At 39.6% G+C, this 19,347-nt stretch overlaps 1 protein-coding gene across 4 annotated transcripts in view; it reads left to right on the top strand.

The window, feature by feature from the left end:
• RASGEF1B (RasGEF domain family member 1B) overlaps positions 1–18,968 on the top strand; it is a 30,946-nt gene extending 11,978 nt beyond the window's left edge. For 3 of the 4 annotated variants that reach the window (XM_061479362.1, XM_061479356.1, XM_061479371.1), the window contains exons 2-14: positions 759–941; positions 2,697–2,819; positions 3,549–3,686; positions 6,965–7,177; positions 7,276–7,350; positions 8,242–8,337; positions 8,885–8,987; positions 9,743–9,822; positions 11,106–11,201; positions 13,602–13,697; positions 14,922–15,045; positions 15,687–15,759; positions 16,911–18,968. In XM_061479362.1, coding sequence (XP_061335346.1) covers positions 765–941; positions 2,697–2,819; positions 3,549–3,686; positions 6,965–7,177; positions 7,276–7,350; positions 8,242–8,337; positions 8,885–8,987; positions 9,743–9,822; positions 11,106–11,201; positions 13,602–13,697; positions 14,922–15,045; positions 15,687–15,759; positions 16,911–16,935 — 1,419 coding nt within the window. In that variant the 5' untranslated portion in view covers positions 759–764 and the 3' untranslated portion in view covers positions 16,936–18,968. Of the gene's footprint in view, positions 1–758; positions 942–2,696; positions 2,820–3,548; positions 3,687–6,964; positions 7,178–7,275; positions 7,351–8,241; positions 8,338–8,884; positions 8,988–9,742; positions 9,823–11,105; positions 11,202–13,547; positions 13,698–14,921; positions 15,046–15,686; positions 15,760–16,910 lie in introns of those variants that run through there. The other variant, XM_061479378.1, reaches the window with a different exon arrangement.
• Positions 18,969–19,347: the final 379 nt, after the last annotated feature.

Genomic DNA, 19,347 nt, shown 5'->3' on the forward strand with positions numbered 1-19,347 from the left:
AAGAAAGGATTTAACAGATCTGTGACTCTGCTCTCATCTGTGGTATCATTGGTGAACTCGGACAGCCTTGGTAAACAGCTCAGTGAGTAGGTGGAGACAGATGCACTGAAGCATCAGGCTTTAACCTGGGTCACAACCTGCCACAGTGTAATTGGAAAAACCCAGCACTGATTTACCAGGGTGGAGTTAGGAACTTGGAGCCTTTGACTGCAGTTACATGGCTGTCATGTCACATAAGGAGACAATCCTCGCACATAACCTCTCGGGACTTCAGTCTCTCTCCTCTCCCTCTGCACTGGCTGGGCCTGTGTCAACCCCTGAGAGCCTGAACATGCTTCCTCATCAGAGTGCTGCTCTTAGGTAGCTACTGTCAGGATTTGTCCAAAGTTACCAATGAACACTGTGCCACAACCTCAAAAGCTTTACAAAAATTTTGAGTTCCCAAAATGTGTCAGGATTCTTGTATGCTCTTTCTGACTCTTAACCTTGACCTCTTATCTGGGATTTACTGAAGAAACAGCAAGATATAAAATTGCCTGGCAATTGCAATAGACAGGCAGTGATGAGAGCCTGCATTGGTCCTTTCCTGAGAAATGTACAGGGGCTGAAGACGGTACAATCTTTACTGCTGTGTGCAAGCAACCCAGGGTGTGATGCTGGGTTTTGTTCTTAATGTAGTATTATCTCTGGAGTTTAGAAAGCCTCTTAAGTTTCACCTTCTGGTAATTATCCTATATCTTTTTTGTGTGTCTCCTCAGGAAAGGATGCCGCAAACACCTCCATTTGCAGCTATGTTTGACAGCAGCGGCTACAACAGGAACCTGTATCAGTCAAAAGAGGGCAACTGTGGCGGCCTCTATTACCATGACAACAACCTCCTGTCAGGGTCTCTGGAAGCTCTGATCCAGCACTTGGTACCTAATGTAGATTACTATCCTGACGTAAGTCTATACACCCATATGGCTAAGGCCTGATGCATGTTGTAAAGGCGAACTTTCATGTGTGCAGCAAAAGCAGAATGCGCCACATCAAATTGCTAAGGAGGGGGATCAAATGACTGATCAACAATGATAAAATAAACGTGTTTCATGTGAGTGCAGCAAGCAGTACCTCACCTAACCTAGGAAGTCTAATTCTTTATTACCCTTTTTTGGGGTGCACAACCCTGGTGACTCACTTATAAAGTATGTAGTGTGGCTTACTGTTTGATGGGTTGGATGTATCATTGACCCTTAAAAATCTGACAACAAGCTGAAGAGAAAGGCATAGCCACCAGCATGACAGGATGAATGTATTTAGTTTTCAAACTAGCGTTATTTCCCACTGCTCCTGTATGGTCCATGTTATCTTGCAATTAGCAACACAAGTGTTGAACTAGTACCACACTTCAGAATCAGCAGAGGCTGAACACAATGAACATGAGAACATGATGTTTTTTGTCTGAGAATTTTTGACCTGTCTAGATGCATGTATGCACTGAAGCATTTCATATAATTCTTGGAAAAGGAGGATGGTATCAAAAGGTCAGCAGGAAGTTAGGGATGACTGAGGGGCTATGAAACTGCATCTCTGCTTGTTGTAAGGAGACATAACTGCTGGAGACAAAATTCTGCTTGTGTTCAGCTTCTGTTATCATCATAGCACTATCCATGTTTATCAAGACAGGATCTTTTTTAAGTTGGGTCAGAGTTAACAGCAGCACAGAGCTGCTTAAGCTACTGCTTATCCATTAATGCTTAATGTAAAATTTATATAGCAATTTAGACAGCAGTTGGTCAAATATGATGATTTATTTCAAATCCCTAGAACCGGGACATTGTAGATTTTTTTCTTGTGGATGCCATAGATACTTAACTACTGGCAGTGTGGGGAGCAGAGTTGATATTTTGAGTAGCCATCTCACAATAAGTCCAAATCATGATATATGGAAAACTAGAACAAAATAAGCCTCTTCTTGTAACCTCAGAATGAGTTACTATTTTTTATTCTGTAAGATTAAGCTATATAGTTCCTTCTGCTTTCACCCAGGGGACAATACTATGAGAAATGAATAGTATTTGGTGATTCTTAAAGGAAGTACTAGGTCTTAGTGTGCAGTTTACTGAGGTAAGGCAGACAAGCACAGCATAGTAAAGATGGTGTATGTGGCAAAATTGAGTCAGCTCAACAATCTGGTCAAGTGGCATCTTTTTTTGTTCTTTTTCTGAAGACTGTTTACTTTCACTAGTAATATGGAAGCAGAGAAGATTTCTCTGTTGGTATTCTAAGTAGACTTGCAGCATGAATTTTAGTCCACTGTCAGGCTAGAAAGAGTTATGTAATTTGGCAATGGCTCTTGCAAAGCTTTACTGTAGAGCAAGAGAAGATGAGTTGAAATTTTATTCCAAGTAATTGCAGGTACTAAGCTTATAATAAGGCTGTATACAATAGAGAGCTGAACCAGCCCTGCCCTGCCTTCTTTTGGTTAAATCTTGCATAACTTTGCTTAAGCATGAATTTATAATGCAGATGCTGGAGGAGTGACAAGTGTTAAATTAGATGCTTGCTGCTATGCTAATAGTTCTTGGCACAGTCACATGCAGAATTTTCTTCTGCAGATAGTAAAGTATTAAGTACCAGTTTGTCAGAAACACATTTTGAGAAAGAGTAAAACTGGTGGTAATTTATCCCTTTCTCTTGCTTCCTCTTCTTTTCAGAGGACATACATCTTCACCTTCCTTCTTAGTTCACGCCTGTTCATGCATCCGTATGAACTCATGGACAAAGTCTGCCATCTGTGCATAGAGCAGCAGAGACTAAGTGAGCCTGGGCTGGACAAGGTAAGAACCCCCGCTCTCAGGGACTCCTATTAGTTCCAGTCAAATGTCTCTACTCTACCTACAGCAAAATGTTCCTACTCAAGAGAGTCCTCAGTAGGGTTAAACATGATAGAGCAACTAGAATTTGACCTTTTATTCACTGATGCTACACTCTTACCACAGTCTTTTGTGGAGTGGCTTAGATTGATGGCCCCTTTGCTGGGGAATGCATGGGGTTTTTTGTGTGTCGTGTCTAGAGCTGATAGGGGACAGGATGTGGATGTTTGGATAGAACCTCCCCCCCCCCCAGTAGAAAATATCACAAATTAAAAAAAGATACTTGAATAATTCCACTGCTTTCTCACTATAAGGTGTAGTGTGTGCACAGTCTTGATGGAACTGGAGCTTATTACTCTCATTGTTGATGGTTAGCCATAAGTTATGGAAACACTAATAAACATCTTGTACTGAGACATTCCTGATAATGAGGGGAATCCTTCTAAAAGTTCCACCTACCTGGGGCCTGATTTCCAGGTCAGTTAAGCCAATGAGTATCTCTTCACTGGCTTCAATAGATAATTTGCTCTGGCCTGTAATACAGTGCTGAATTAAACTTAAAAATTTAACTGACCTTCATACCCATATGCTCCACATTATCCTACATAAGGGAATTTTATTTCTTTTGGGTTAGATACATGCTGTATTTTATTGCTATTACATGTAACATTTCTCCTTACTCTTTCCAAATAGAACCAGATACAAAAAATTGCACCCAAAATCCTACAGTTGTTGACTGAATGGACAGAGACGTTTCCTTATGATTTCCGAGATGAAAGAATGATGAGGAACTTAAGAGAGTTGGCACAAAGAATAGCCAGCGGTGATGAGGTAAGTTGTCTGTGCACAAAGCTATTGTATAAAAAGACATTCCTTTAATGCTTTAATATTGCAGGTTTGTTGTTAATAACATGATATGGATCTGGGTGGTTAAGCTGACTCATTATGAAGGTGCTGGTAGGCAAAAGTTCTGTCCAGTACCTAAGCCTAGGAAGAAACTGCATAGAATCGTCAGAGCCTTTTCAAAGCACAGGCAAGGTTTGCTCCATCCCTAAACCCATATTATAATTGCACATTGTTCAGACAGTTGCAAATTGGTGGGCATTTGTATTTTTCATTTTAGTGATTCTGCTTGGAAGAAGCTAGGTAAAACACTGGGAAGCCTTGCATATCTGAGAAGCCCCTACCCGTGTTGATAGTTTCTTCGGTTTGTGTGAGTAAGGTGTGTTGGAATAAGGCCTTTGACATGTAGGTCAATGGAAGAGTTATTGCAGGTTTGGCAAAAAAGTTTCTGTAAGAAAACTTTACCAGGAAGAATTGTCTTGAGCTTAAAGCATCAGATATGGTCTCAGAGGAGCCTGTCATATTTCTTCCTCTGGACAGAGCACACGAGGAAATTGCTTGACCTTTTTCTAGGTCCCAGTTCTCAGATGGAAGTAAAGTTTCACAGAGGTATTACGGAATATTTTCATGCTTAACTGATGCTTGTCTTCTAAGTACTGAAACAGACAGTCCAAAGTCAAGGCTTACATTCACTTAGTGGAAAGGCAGTTAACAGGGTTTCAATAAACAGATCATGTGTAGCTGGCATAATACTAAGATTACAAAAGACACTGGAATGGTATTTGGAAGAACTATAAATACAAAGAGCAATTACTAGATGGCATCGTGTTGCTAGGGTTCCTTGGGGGCTGGTGTTCCTTGTGTAAGCTTTTGAGTAACTGTATGGCTGAGGCAGCAAACGTCATCTTAGCAAGCATGTAGGTAAGCTTTACTGTGAGGAGCTGTAAGTGCTGCCAAAGGCCTGGAAAGATCTTGAGAGACTGTAAACAAGGATTGAAGAGAACCAACCTAAACTGAATTTGGAAGCTGAAATATATTTTGATGTTGTGAAAGTGGGGAGGAACAAGAGAAGGTGGGATAAGACAGTGAGATGCAGTATGAAATACAAATTAAGAAAACAGATACCAAATTTGATTGGCAAGCTTAGAGTTGCTGCAAGATAGCCACAGGGGGCTTTGGACTGTAGAGAAGCAATAGGTTTGCCTTCACTGGGGAGGTGACAGGAGGCATCTTTCCCTCTGCGGTGCTCCCGCACTGTTGCTTTATTTCTGTGTACTCTTAATAGGAAGGTAAGAAACTGAAGTTCTGTTCAAGGAAAAGTAGTAAGATGGAGGACTTGCACCCACTTGAAAAATACCCACTAGCACAAAAAGAGAGAGCGGGCTGTACAGCCTGGGGCAAGTTGAGCTGATGAATGCAAGACTGAAATAGCAACAGGAAAGGGTTTTCCACAGTGAAGCTTCTGGCAATACAGACAGTTTAAAACAGTGAAATCATCTATTAAGGGCAGATGTACAAACTGCTAAAAAATGAGTGCTAGGGAGCAGTCTTACTCTGTCAGTGAGCTAAAGATCTTTTCTAGCTCTAGCTTTGAGGGTTTTCTGACTTTGAGATTTCCTTCAGAAAGACAAAGGGAAAGCAAGCACAGCAGTAAATTGACTTGCGTTATTGTCAAGTGCTTGAAACAGTAAATGGCAACTTCCTTGACCTTACATTTCTACAGATTGCTTGGATTTGTGTGAGTCATTACCTTGAAGGATATGAAAGAAGCAGTGTTTCCTGTTCACTACAGCTTTTCTACTTGTAGCGTCTTATTCTCCTTCCTGAACTATTGTGCTCCAACACTGTTAAGAGCTATTAGTAAGATTCAGACTAAAACCATTCACCATGCTAACATATTGCCCCATCAAAAAAAAAAAAAAAAAAAAAAAGGCTTGGAAAAACCTTGGTGGGTTTATTTCCCCCCCTCTTCTTCCTCAATTTAATTCCATTCCTCCAACATTTTCCCTCTCTGTGTCCTGAGAGGTCATCATGCTCATAGGATATCTCTAGATTGTTCTGGTCCTTTTTACCACTTACCTGACCTTTGTTTCAAGGTATATCTTTTGAAGCCTTTCCCATCAGCCATTGCCTCCTATTAAACATTTATCAGTGGCTTTTTCAGTGAAACACTTGGTGAGTGTATACAATCAGACCAAATCCATGTCCTGTATCTGATGTTTTTTTTATATGCAGCCCAACAATACACTGACCCCCCCTTGGTTTTGTTTTTTTTTTGATCCCACCATATCATATAGTGAGATTGACTGTGGAAAATCATTTAACATATGATATTCCATTATCTAGCAGGTAGCAGTGGTACTTGCAGTCACTATCACAGGCCAGAAACAAAGCGTCCCATCACTTTGTCCTGTGTTGTCCACTCTTTAGTGGTTTTTAAATATAAATAAATATCAGCATTGTCAGTGTGAATGTAGAATCAAAAATGAGACTGTGGCACAGTAAGTGGAAATGGTAAATCTAATTTAGAGGAAGACCATATACTTAGGCTGACAGGTAGCCATACTACAAACAAATTAATATCTAATTGATAAAAGACATGTTCTGTAACTATGTATTGTTACATATATATATATATATATATATATGATACTAAAAAATTGCATGAGATTAATGGTCCATCAGCAAATACCTGTTATGGGTGCAAAGTATTGTACATACTTATTCTCGCAGAGGACGCCTCGAGGTCACTGCCTCTTTGCTCTGGAGGAGACCAATCCTCAAAAGAGAAGAGGTATATTAGTTTTGTGGGCTCAGTTACATCTAGAGGTGTGAGAGGGAACTGGCATTTCCTTCTGCCTTTGTGCCAAGAGGGTTTTACTTCATCACTGGACAGAGGAATGTTTGTTACGTTCAACTGCTGTTAGATCAGATGCTGGCTAATTACCTTGATTTCTTGCTCTGGGCTGGAGGATATCTGTGCCAGTTTGCCTGTTATCTGGGGTTTTCCAGCTAGAGAAGCAGATTGACCAGAATTAGGTGGTTCAGCTTTATATCTTCACCCCTTTTCTCCCTGATTTTGTTGTCAGTTCTGGATTTGCATGAACCACAAATTTAGGAAAAGTTTATTTTTTTGTGTTGATCACAGATTAAGTTGATAAATACAGGTATCAGCATCCATCTGTTGTGTTGATTAATAATGTGATAATTTAATACTGCCTTCTCACATTTTGAAAATGTATCCCAATTTTTTCACGTCGTGGCAGATGTATCGGAAGAACGTACAGCAGCTCCTCCAGAACCTGATTCGGAAGCTTGCCACTGTTAGCCAGTATGAGGAAGTACTTGCAAAAATTAATTCTGCATCCACAGATCGTCTCATGGTTATAAAGACCAAGCCCCAGTCCATTGAGAGGGACATAATCACAGTCTGCAATGATCCCTATGTGTTAGCTCAGCAGCTGACACACATAGAGCTTGTGAGTTGTTATACTTCAAGTATGATTTCATCCTTCCCCTCTTTTTGAAATGCACCTTCACATAGGATATGACTCGGCTGCTCGTGTGCTTTATTTAGGAGAGACTCAATTATATTGGGCCAGAAGAATTTGTCCAGGCGTTTGTGCAAAAGGATCCTTTGGATAATGACAAGGTAAGTGGAGCATGTCTGAAGCAGCTCTGAAATGTGGCATTTAACATCCTTGAGCTCAGGTGTCTCATGAGCTGGAAGTAAGGTCTAGCAATAAAGAAGGACCAGCAGAAACAAGCTTTATAGTGAAAATGCTTTAGTATTCCTCTTAAAAATTTTGAGCTTCAGAACTCAGCCAAAAATTTGATTTAAATTACATATTTTCTGGTTTGTTTCCGATTTAAGCTAAGGGAGAGCTTAATCCTGTGAAGGCATAGGTCATCTATGTGGCCTACAGCTGGAAAAAGCTGGCTTTAGCTTTGGCTTTTGCATTATGCATTTTCAACAAGCGTTTTTCCTTTTACTAAATTGAACTCTTTGCAGCAAACTGGCAAGTGGGGCAATTTGCAGGTGGAGCACACATTACAAAAAGGGAGCAGTGAGCCAGTCAAATGGTAGAGCTAGTCTCTCGAAGTTAGGATGCACTAAATTAATTTAGTATCAACAACTGAACATTAATGGGCCAGTGGAGTGGGCTGGCCTGTTTTCCTTCTGCACTTGCAGAGGGTATAATGTCATCTCTATAACAGACTGAGGATTGAAACAGTGCTCATAATCAAGGAAGCTTTATGCAGATACTTAGCGTTGCTTGCATAAGTCTATCCTAAATCCTTAAAGCATCCTAGTAGGTGATGGAGTCGCATGTCTGATAATGCCTTAATGAGCCGACAGCTCAGGAAGAAGTTCTGCTGTCACTGCTAATTTCTCTTATAAGCTTTTTTGTTACTTTGGGTAATTGAGTTATTCCTGGTTACTTGACAGTGTTTGGGGATGGCATGGCAGAAAGCCGAAAGGTCTCTCTCAGGGAAAAGATAAAGATTACATTAAAAGTTGCTATTTTTCTTCTGTCTGCAGAGCTGCTATGGAGATCAAAAGAAGACCCGGAATCTGGAAGCCTATGTGGAATGGTTTAACAGGCTCAGTTACTTGGTTGCAACAGAAATCTGTATGGTGAGCAAAGACTTTTTTCTGCTAAAAGGTTTTGTTTAGTCTACTTGTCTAAAACAGTGAAGCCTTTTCCGATTTAGGGTCCCTTCAGTGTGCCTTTGACTTCATTCTCTCAGCTCTGTACTTTTCCATGTGTAGATGGAAGTAAATTCCATGTTTTCAACATCATGCTAGTGCCTCAGCCTTGTTCAGCTGACAGTTATGCTGGATTAGCCCTTCTTAGCACAGGAATCCATCTGGCCTGCCCCTCTCTCCTATGAATGCCTCATGTGAATAGAAGCATCTTTTCTCTCCTCTGTGCTGACCCCCTTCTCTGCTCTAGTGTTTTTCATATCTGTCTTGGCAGAACCTCTTTACCTGTTGTCCTTGCTCTCTACCCGCCCAGCGTCTGGGTTGTCCTTGCTGTCCTGAGGGCTTTTGAACACAATAGCGTGGCTTCCTCTACATGTAAAGCATAGTATGAGGTTGTGGTACATGTGGAAGAGACTTTTACACAGGGCTGTTTTTCTTTTGGGGAACACTTGTAACACTTCAATGGCATGTCTTGCAGCCTGTGAAGAAGAAGCACAGAGCAAGAGTGATAGAATATTTCATTGATGTGGCACGGGAATGCTTTAACATTGGCAACTTTAACTCCTTAATGGCTATTATTTGTAAGTATGTGTTCTGAGACATTCCCTCCCTGTTTGAATCCAGATAAAGGAAGTGCAGTGCTTCATACAAGTCTGCAGCGTAGCACACTCAACAGCGTGAAGTTAGGAGGGGAAGTGGTGAGGAGCTGCTCAATGTTACTGTAGTGTTACATGCTTAAGAAATAATTTACTGCTGTAGTGTAAATTACAGAAAAGCAAAGTTTTCATTGCAGTTGTTTTAGAGATCTAAATCCCCACTTTTTGAAACTAACTTTAGTGCTTAATTGAAATAGAAATTCTTCCTTTAATATGAAGGCTTGATGTCTCCTATTGTTTCTGTTACACCATAAATTTCCTAGTGGTTTAAAGATTTCACACCTTTTCTATATATGATAGAAAATATTTGGAATATTTTTTAATTAGAAATGTGAAAACTTCATAGATATGTGTAGTTTTCCATTAAATATGTAAGAGACAATGTTGAGAGAACTCATGTGCACTGTTCTACCATATATTCGTTTTAGCAAAACCACATTAAATAATGCCATAGCAGTTTCTTAGAGCTTTCATTCTGTAAAAGATGTTGAATTTGCTTCCTAAGTTGCTTTTAACGTTGGAATTTCGTGAAAACAATAAGTGTGATTTTTGGGTATATTTTCTTTTGAAAATATTTGTTATTGTTAACAGCTCCTTTACTTTAGAAATACTTACTAGCATTACCTACTGAAAGATTTCTTTTTCTAAGTACTCCAACAAGTTCTCTTTCTTGTATCAAGCTGGCATGAACATGAGTCCTGTGTCTCGGTTAAAGAAAACTTGGGCAAAAGTGAAGACAGCTAAATTTGATATTCTTGAGGTATGTTTGGCCACTATTTGGACACGAGGCTATTAATAGCATTTCACTTCTAACTGCTCTAAAATGCAAGTTTAGCTTCATTATAACATGCTTAACTTAGTATATTTGTGCTTTTAATGGAAATTCTAGAAGATAAGAAATGTTCAGTTGACTTAATTGGGAAGAAGGAAATTGAAGCAATTTGTTTTTAACTCCCAAACTCACCTCATAAGAGTTATTTAGGGAAAAAAAAAACAACAAAGGTAGGTAACCTTCTGAAAAGGAGATGTATTTGAGAGGGATGGTGTAGGTTGACCTAATGCAGTCCTACCTCTGGAAATCAAGTTGAGCTGTAAGGTGGCTGCCTTGCCCTTTCAGAGAAATTTGCCTTGAAGTAATTGATTGCGGATTACCTTCACGTATCAGAGACCTTTGTCAAGGATCATGTAGGTGCAGCAGTGTATGAGTTTGTGAGTTGCCCAACAGATTATTTGCCTATTAGTTAATTATCCTGCTATAAATGGCAATCAGTTAATTCAGGTTATTTATTAGGAAGTTAAAGACAATGTAGCATTTTGTACTTGAAATGTTTATTAATATCATCAGAAGATTTGACTTGTGTTGTGAGAACAGATTAAAATAGGATGGCTATAGCCACCTCATGCTTCCTTCCTCCACCCCTGGGTGGGAAATAGCCTTCCTTGTATCAAGGGTGTCTGCACAGCTCAGGAAGTTGCTCTTAAGATTACAGCCCTATTTCGTTTGACCTTATTATGCAGGCTGGTTTTTGCTGGTTAAGGACATGCTTTGTGAGCCATGCAATCATCCTAGTCATTGAGGTACAGCAGTCAGTCTTGGAGCAATGAAGTGGGGGCACTGACATCTTCGTGTGTCTGATCTTATTTTGCCGTTGCAACTGAATCAGCTCTGAGAACCCTGCATCGTAGGAAAAGCTGAATATTAGTGCCAAGACCCATTGTTGTCTTAGTTTAATGATTCTGACTTTTGAATTAAAGCTCTGTTACCTCCTTCATGGGGAGAGAAAGAAGGTCCATGAAGCCTGCCTTTGCTTTCCTGCCCCTGACTTCTATTGTCTCCCTCACTGTGCTGAGTGAACATTTTTGAAAGCAATGTTTTCTTCTGATTGAGTGAACAGTTAAAATGATGCTGCAGCCCTCTAGAAAGCTGTATTAGTGCTGCTGTTCACCAGACTTCTTGCTTTTTTAAAACAGTTGCTCAAGTGAAAAAGAACTGTGTGTGGTGATGACACTGGCTCATTATTTACATTTTTTCATGGCTTGTAGCATCAGATGGACCCTTCTAGCAATTTTTACAATTACCGAACCGCTCTGCGTGGAGCCACTCAAAGGTCCTTGACAGCTCACAGCAGCAGAGAGAAGGTATGCTTGCAAATGGCTTGGCAATGGGTGAAGGTGAAATGTGCTTGTTAAGTTTCATGGTAAGCTTTTGTCTTGGAATTCTGGTTCTCAGTAACTCTACCCCTGGTAGGCTTTTAAAAAGAATAAAAAGCCTAAAAACTACCCCTTTATGGGGAGTGTCTAAATATTACTCTAAGCTACCAAGAAAGTAAATGGAATATTTGAGGAAACTGGTGGCTCAATGAAAATGACCATCTTAGGGCTGCCAGTTTGATTTGGTGCTAACTGAAAGCAGCAAACATTAAGTGATCATTTTGATTATTTAAATATAATAAGTACATTGCCTCAGGTTGTCTCTTTTGACAGAGAACTCTATCTCACAAACCTGTAATAGAGATGGAAAGGCCAAGGATTGAAATGAGGTTCCTAGTAATTTGTTCTTATTGCTGTTACTTGTGCTCAGTCTATGGTTTTGGGTGGGAAAGCTTTAAAATTTACTCAGAGAAGGTATTCTAAAATTCAAATCTAGTCTGAGTTTCTGTCTAGATTCTGTGGAGTCCCCTTCCTGTGTACAGATTTTAGATGCGTGGAGACCTCCTAGCAGCCTTCCAGTATCTGAAGGGGGCCCATAGGGATGCTGGAGAGGGACTCTTCATTAGAGACTGTAGCGATAGGACAAGGGGTAACAGGTTAAAACTTAAACCGGGGAAGTTTAGATTGGATATAAGAAGGAAATTATTTCCTGTTAAGGTGGTGAGGCACTGGAATGGGTTGCCCAGGGAGGTTGTGAATGCTCCATCCCTGGCAGTGTTCAAGACCAGGTTGGACGAGGCCTTGGGTGATATGATTTAGTGTAAGGTGTCCCTGCCCACGGCAGGAGGGTTGGAACTAGGTGATATTAAGGTCCTTTCCAACCCTAACTATTCTATGATTCTATGAGCTTTAAATATACTCTGGAGTTTTTTAGTGGAAATAGATTAATCAGGTGTTTGTGGAATACAGTGTGTTGAATTCCACCTTCAAGAGTGGCAGTGAATTATGCATTAATAGAGGTTGCATCTTTCTTTACTCTTTAAAATAAATTAGCTTTTGAGAAATAAACTGGATTTGGTCACACATTAATGCAGAATCTCAGTTATAGTTCTTGTTCTCTTGGAAAGGAGCCAAATAGCTTCCTAGATGCTCCCCACTTATAAGCAGTTGCTCATCAATTGCTTATAATATTAGAACTTCATTCTGTGTTTAATAAACCTGATCTTGATGCTCAGAAAATAAACTACCAGGCAGGATGAAGCAAATCCATGTGTAGTCTGATGGTCTATGTTGTTGTTATACTTGTGTATATCAATACACATAAATAGATAAATTTATGTGTATATAAATACACATAAATGTGTATATAAATACATATAAATACACATAAATAAAAACAGGGTGGGCTTTTTTCTGATTCCCAGGGATCTGTTCACATATCATTCAAACTACCAGAAGTTTAAATGTAAGGTGTTTACTTCTATTCAGATAAAAGTGAGTTTTATACTTCAAAGAAAGAACTTACAGATACTGAAATGGTGCAGGAAAGTCTCTCATGGAAACAGTGATATTTGTTTTATCCCCAGTTGCAACAAGAACACGTGGCTGTGAAAATTCTTGGAGGATGCAAATGGAAATACAGTCATTTTAAAAATGTAAGAATGTTCCAGCATTCTCCAAAGAAAAATACTTCTGATTTGTTCAGCTGGCAGGAAATGTTGCTTTGTTTTGAGCCAGTCACTGCCAAGGTTCAATCTCTTGCATGAGCTCAGGGAACTGAAGCTCTAAAGCCATTTGTGCTTCTAGCCCCAAATTTTCCATGCTGTGCTTTAATGTGCAACTCCCCTCATTTACCAAGCAAGTTCCTGTCAAGAGGGAGAACTTCATTAAGATACACCGTGCAGGAATTACATGCAAGAAGTGTGCACATCTGAGCTATTACATTTTGGAATCTGCAAGGAGAATGAGAAAGTGAAAACAAGAGGGACACAACATAGAAATGAAATGTTAAGCATATAGTTGTTCTGAACAAGCCTCATAGCCACATTTGACAAGCAGTGGACTGCCAACAGGTACTTTAATTGTGACCCTGGGAGATCTACATGCCAGGAAGACTTCAAGGAAGCAGTTTGGCACAAAGCTGATAATAAAACTATAGGGATTAGCTTGCCATCCAAGGGAGGACTTCCTTTCTAGAGAAATATCACGTATTTTAAAATGTGTTGAATGCAAAATTTCCCTGTAGTGAAAGAGAGAGATATCACAGAGATCTTAGTCCTCTGTTATTTTGCTTACCTTTTGTACCACCTGTCTTCCTTTTATTTTATTCTATAGAGCATTATGTTTTGGTTCAAGACTAGACTGAGAATAATATTGTTCTTTCCTTAGATTGTAATACCTTTCTTCAGCCTCTTGATCAAAGATATTTACTTCCTCAATGAGGGCTGTGCCAATCGTCTTCCAAATGGTCATATCAATTTTGAAGTAAGTAGAGCACTAAGTGGGGTATTGATACAGGGTTATCCCCTTTAACAGAAAACTGAAGCAGATCATGGTTTAGCTTCCTCTGGATTCTGGGAAAGCAAAGTTAGACTGGAATTTGAGTATATCTGTTACTTCACACAGGAGCTGGGAAGCAGTCAGGAAAAAACAGTCTTACTGAGGATGGAATGCTTATAGAAACCCTTTCGATATTCACATTTTTTAGTGTGGAAATAGGTCAGAACTTTTTCCCAGTGCTCAAATTCATCTAAACATTTAAACTCACGAGTGTATTATACTTAATGACAAAGTCATTCAAATCAGTGTTTTAGAACTTCTTTTTTAATTCCAAGTATAAAAGGTGGGTTCATTGTTTGTTGAGATACATATTGTAGTATTTTTACATGTGAGTCACAGATTGTCTCTGAAGAAACATGATTAGAGCAGTAGTGAAGAAGTTTTGAGTCCCTTGTATTGCAGCAATTCTTCTGCCTCTGGTTTCATGCTTGTTATCTGACTCTGTGCATTACCCAGTGATTTATTTTCTGATGCTTTCAGATTTCAAGAAGCCTGGGTCACTCGAACAAAATTACAGTACCTTTCACTTGTAGTCATTGACCGAATTAGCCTGGCTCTAAAGTTAGACTATGTGATGATCTGGAATGTCCTTTTATTCAAGGAATCCGTGTGCACTTGAGGCATGTTAAGCTTTAATTGAAAGAGTTTATCAGTCAGTGACATCAACACCCTACATGGGGTATGTTTATTTTGGCATAAATTTCCAGCAAGAAAATCAAGCATTTCAGATTAACTAATGAAAATGGAACATCTGCATTTCAAAATATCAGTATTAAACATCTCAAAAATTACTAGAAATTTCACTGCGAAACAGACAAGCATGACCATAATCAAAGTGAAAAGTTAGGCATAAGGAGCATTAGCAGCTCCTTGAAAAGAAAATGAATGCAGCTCATGGTCTACTGTTTACATTCACAAATAACAACAGTTTTACTGGGGTGGAGGAGTGGGAAGTCATCTCAATTCGAAACAGAAATGCAGAAGATAGATAGACACTGAGTTGTCAAGAAAGATCACGTTCAAAAGCTGGGCAGAATCTAAGCCTTGGACTTGAAAGCAGGATCTGTCTGTCTTTCAAAAAAAAAAAAATGTTCAGGGTGAACAGTACTGTTCAGTATATAGCACCTCTTCTGTTTCCTATTCTGATAGAAATTTTGGGAACTGGCAAAACAAGTCAGTGAATTCATGACGTGGAAGCAAGTGGAGTGTCCCTTTGAGAGGGATCGGAAGATTCTGCAGTACTTGCTCACTGTCCCAGTCTTCAGTGATGATGGTAAGTAGGTCCAGGCTTCCTGCATGTCTGGTGTCACTGGCTACTGCTTAGTTTCTCTTCATGTTAAGTTGTTGCTTCCTCACAGTAAAGAAAGACGCTGTCCTGAGACATCTCTGGTAAGCAAAAAATGCTCCTTGCAAATGAGAGAGAAAACAAGAATTTTCTTTCTACATGCATGTTGTCTATGAGAATTTACATTATCCTTTTCCCTGAAATGGAATGAAAAAAAAGCATTTGTGATCCCTCTAAACATCGTCTGAAATGTATTTATATGGACTTTCAGGATTCTTTACTAAAAGGTGCTGCTTGAGAAAGAAAATGGGACTTCACTGGTTGCTTACAAAAAAGCACCATGTCCCTAGGCTCAGTTTTTTTTTTTGACTGTTTTCTTCCACTCCTGTGCTTTTGAGTTTTTGATAGTTGATTTTTACCCCTCAGGGTAGTCTTTGTTCTCATGCACTGTTTGGTAGTATTGTCTGGATGTAATTATAAGCAATGCTATACTTCCTAATGGATTCTGGAACCCTAATCTGAGGGATGGATAATATAAGCCTGCTTCATTTAATTTCAGCCACTTTCCATGGAAAGCATATTTTAAAATGTTAGTAGGCCTAACATACTGTATTTGCTTCCGATTGCAGCACTTTACTTGGCTTCCTATGAGAGCGAAAGTCCTGAGAATCACATTGAGAAGGACAGATGGAAGACACTAAGGTTTGTGTTAGAGGTTACCCACATAAATAAATAAAGAGAATGGGATACAGAGCAAGCATCAAACAGTTAAAATCAAATGCCATGCGACATGTTTCAACAGATGGGACACAGCATTGGTGTAAATCCCCCCTCCAGTGTGGGACTTTTGGAAAAAAGAAAACAATCAGTCTTTATTTTAAACCCTCTCAAGCGTTCTCTCCCTTAGGGGATGGGAATGAGAATAAGTAATTCTCTATCTTAATTTCTTATATTATTCAGTGCAGGAGAAAATACTTTCTAAACTTCAAAGAAATGTCTATTTCCTCACAAGAGCACTTTGGTTTCCAAGCAGACATTTCTGCACCTATTGCATCCGTTTATGAACCCAGCCTTTCAGACAGGGATGAAATTTATGCAAAGATTATTCTGGGGAAAATTCATTCATAAAACCAGGTAACAGTTTGAAGTCCAGGCTGGGAAAAACAAATTTAAGCAAAATCCTGTTCTTGGTTTCTCTTCTACTGCTGATTGAACATAGACTCATCAACTCTTTCATTTTACTACCAGTAGAAAAATGCATGAACCATTAGGGCAATATTTTAGCTCATTGCTTCAATCAAGTTTTTTTTCACGCCAGCAGCGAACACTTATCAGGTGCATAGACTGAGGCACAGAATTAAGCACATGTACAGACAGTCTCTGTTTTCACCCTTAAGCCATACCTCCACTGTAGTCTTAAAACTACCAATATCCCAAGGAACTGACCATTGGTCAGGTCTTCTTGTCACTGTTACAGGCAGCTGGAACTTTAACACTTAGAGGTACCCATGGACGTAACATCCAAACTTTTCTGATCCACTGTGCAGCACTGTAGAGACACAGCTGTACACCACAGCCCTGAGGATTCTCCTCAGGCTGTGTTGTTTTTTCCTGGGATATCACAGGGGGATGTAACATCTGATTAATCTCAGTTACTCTGTGGAGAGGACAGAAAGGGAGAGTTAACTTGCATCAGTGCACAGACTCTCCATGTTACACATAGTGGCAAGATGGACAAAGACTCTGAGCTTGAAAATCTGTGATAACTCTTATTCAAGGCACTCTGAAGCTGTCTTGAGAAGATTTACATCATTCTAATGATTGTCTTATTTGTATTTCCCTTTTCCTTTCAGGTCATCACTTTTGGGCAGAGTCTAGCACACAAGATGGCCTGTTGCTTCCGCTGTTGCTGTATTATGTGGATTACCAATGGGCATGGCTTGGTTTATTTTTCTGTACACCGGAGCAGGGTTCAAAGTGATAAAAAATGTGCAGTCAGTTGCGATATTGTGTCAGCAAAGATGAAACAAGTTAACTCAAGAACAAACAGGCAGCTTCTCACATCTGACAGAGGAGATAAAATCGCAGCCCGCTTGGCTGTGATTCAGGCTTAAGTATTATTGATTGAGGACAGGGCTGACGGAATCCTTTGAATAGCTCAGATGCCGCCTATGAATCATTTCACACCTGGATGGAGTATTTTCCCCCTTCCTTTCCTTTCAGCTTGCTGCTACAAGGACTTTGAAGAATTGATGGTAGATTATGGAGGAGGAAAATATCACCCCTTTCAGTGAAACCCAAGTCTGCACTGAAGAACTTCAACACCCAATAAGCTGAATATAGCCACGAACTTTGACTGATCAGGACTGCTAAAAAGGGGAAGGATTGGACCCAACAAATTGGCTGCTGGGAAGAGTTTCTTCCTACCACTGTAATGGTGGCTGGTTTTTTTCTCTTTTTCTGTTGTTTTGAGTTGGCTGCTGGTAGGCAAACTCATTATTATTATAAGTTATTTTTAAAATATAAATAATAAAAATCAAGACTGGTAGAAAACATACCTGCTACAAAATATAGTAGCTATGTAGCTTGGACTACTTTACAACTTCTAGTGAGGGGTTTTCTTCTTTCAGTTGGTTACAACAAACTACTACATGCTACAGACATTCTTATTTTTATTAGGTGGTTTTGTTACTCTAGTTTTCTGTACTTTACCTTCTTCTTGTCTTAGGTTGAACAAGCTGACTTTTCTAGAATAGTTTTTGAGAAACTGGTGTACAAACTGTGTTGAAATATGAAAGTATGTTTCTATTAAGTAATTTTTATAACGGCTTTTTTCGAAAGGGTAACAATGGAGAACACAATCCACTTTGACTGAAATAGCAAGATGCCAAAAAGATGAGGCTTCTCAGCTACAGCTGTGAACAAAACAGTCTCCCTGTGTGTTTGCTTTATGGATTATGTTTATGACTGTGAAGTAGTTCACTGTGTTACACACCTAATGAGTTTGTGGTAGCTCCAAATACTTAGTCACTCTATTTATCCTAGGAAGAACCCAATAGGAAAAAAAGAAACTGTAGCTATAAATCACTGTGGACACAAAATCGCTAAGCAAAAGCACATACTTGGCAACAAAGGTATTTGCAATTATCCTGGCACTGTTATTTAAAAAAACAAAAAAAAATAATAATAATAAATATATCTATTTGTCGCACTGCATCTCTTGAGTTTTCAGGTAAACTGTTATTTATGTTCTGTCCATGCCTTTTCAGGCGAATATTTATTTTTGAATTCTGTAACAACATGCTCTAATAAGCCTTCGTCAACAGGGATACTGTCCTTAACTACAGCCTGTTTGCTGGTACAAGGTGCTGGAAGTCACTGAGTTACATACTCCTTGAGCACCAGGGCCTCAAGTCATGACAGTGGGGAGGATTTCTCTCCTCCTATTCACTGAGTTAGGGTGAAGGAGAAAGAAGAGGCTAACTCTTTGAAAGGAGACTACTTCTGTGGTTCACAGATTTGCCTCCCAGCTTCCATAAGGTGAGGTCTTTTCCATCTTCCCCTCTACATCCTGCCACCATTGGTGATGCTTACAGGAAGGAATTTGTGTAAAAAGCCAGGGAAAATGTATATTCCTCTTCCACATCTTCCGGAATTAGGATACTATGATAATCAGGTACATAAATGAGTTTCCATGATTTGCTATCCTAATTGTTAACCTAATTTTTACAGTTTTAGTTCTAGGGGAAGCCAGAGGCTTGAACAAAGTTAGCTTACCTGGAAAAATAACTTCTTTCCTACACTCCTCCACTGTAACAGTTTGATTACTAGCCTGATTTAGGGATGGATTTGTTATTTATGCAGTTGGAATGAAGCTTTTGTAAATAAAAGGAGAAATTGCAGCCTCTGTCCACAGTGTGGGCTCTGTGTTTTGTCTTGTGAGCCAGCTTCTTGCTGAGAAAAGGCAGCGTGTACCAGAGTAATTGGTATGGAGGAGGCGGCTACTTGCCTGGCACAGAAGCTGGATGCAGGTGCAGAGCCTGCAACTGGTGCTTGCCCTAGCTAGCCCCAGGCAAGCCAGAGGCTGCTTCTGTGAGCATTAATGAACTTGATGTTTGATGTTGGAGCGATATGAGTCTCATTGTGCACTGTACCCTCTGTTCCATCATTTGGTGTAGCCACTGCACAGAGCTTTAATTTTGAGCATCCTGAGCTACTGTCAGACTGTTGAACCACTGGCTTGGAAACAACCATTCAAACCTGTCTGTAGTAAATGGGAGAGAAAATGAC

The sequence above is a fragment of the Pezoporus flaviventris genome, unplaced genomic scaffold (assembly GCF_033815535.1).
Source record: "Pezoporus flaviventris isolate CSIRO_AGI_PZ_B2104156 unplaced genomic scaffold, CSIRO_AGI_Pfla_v1 ptg000002l, whole genome shotgun sequence".
NCBI classification, from domain to species: domain Eukaryota; kingdom Metazoa; phylum Chordata; class Aves; order Psittaciformes; family Psittacidae; genus Pezoporus; species Pezoporus flaviventris.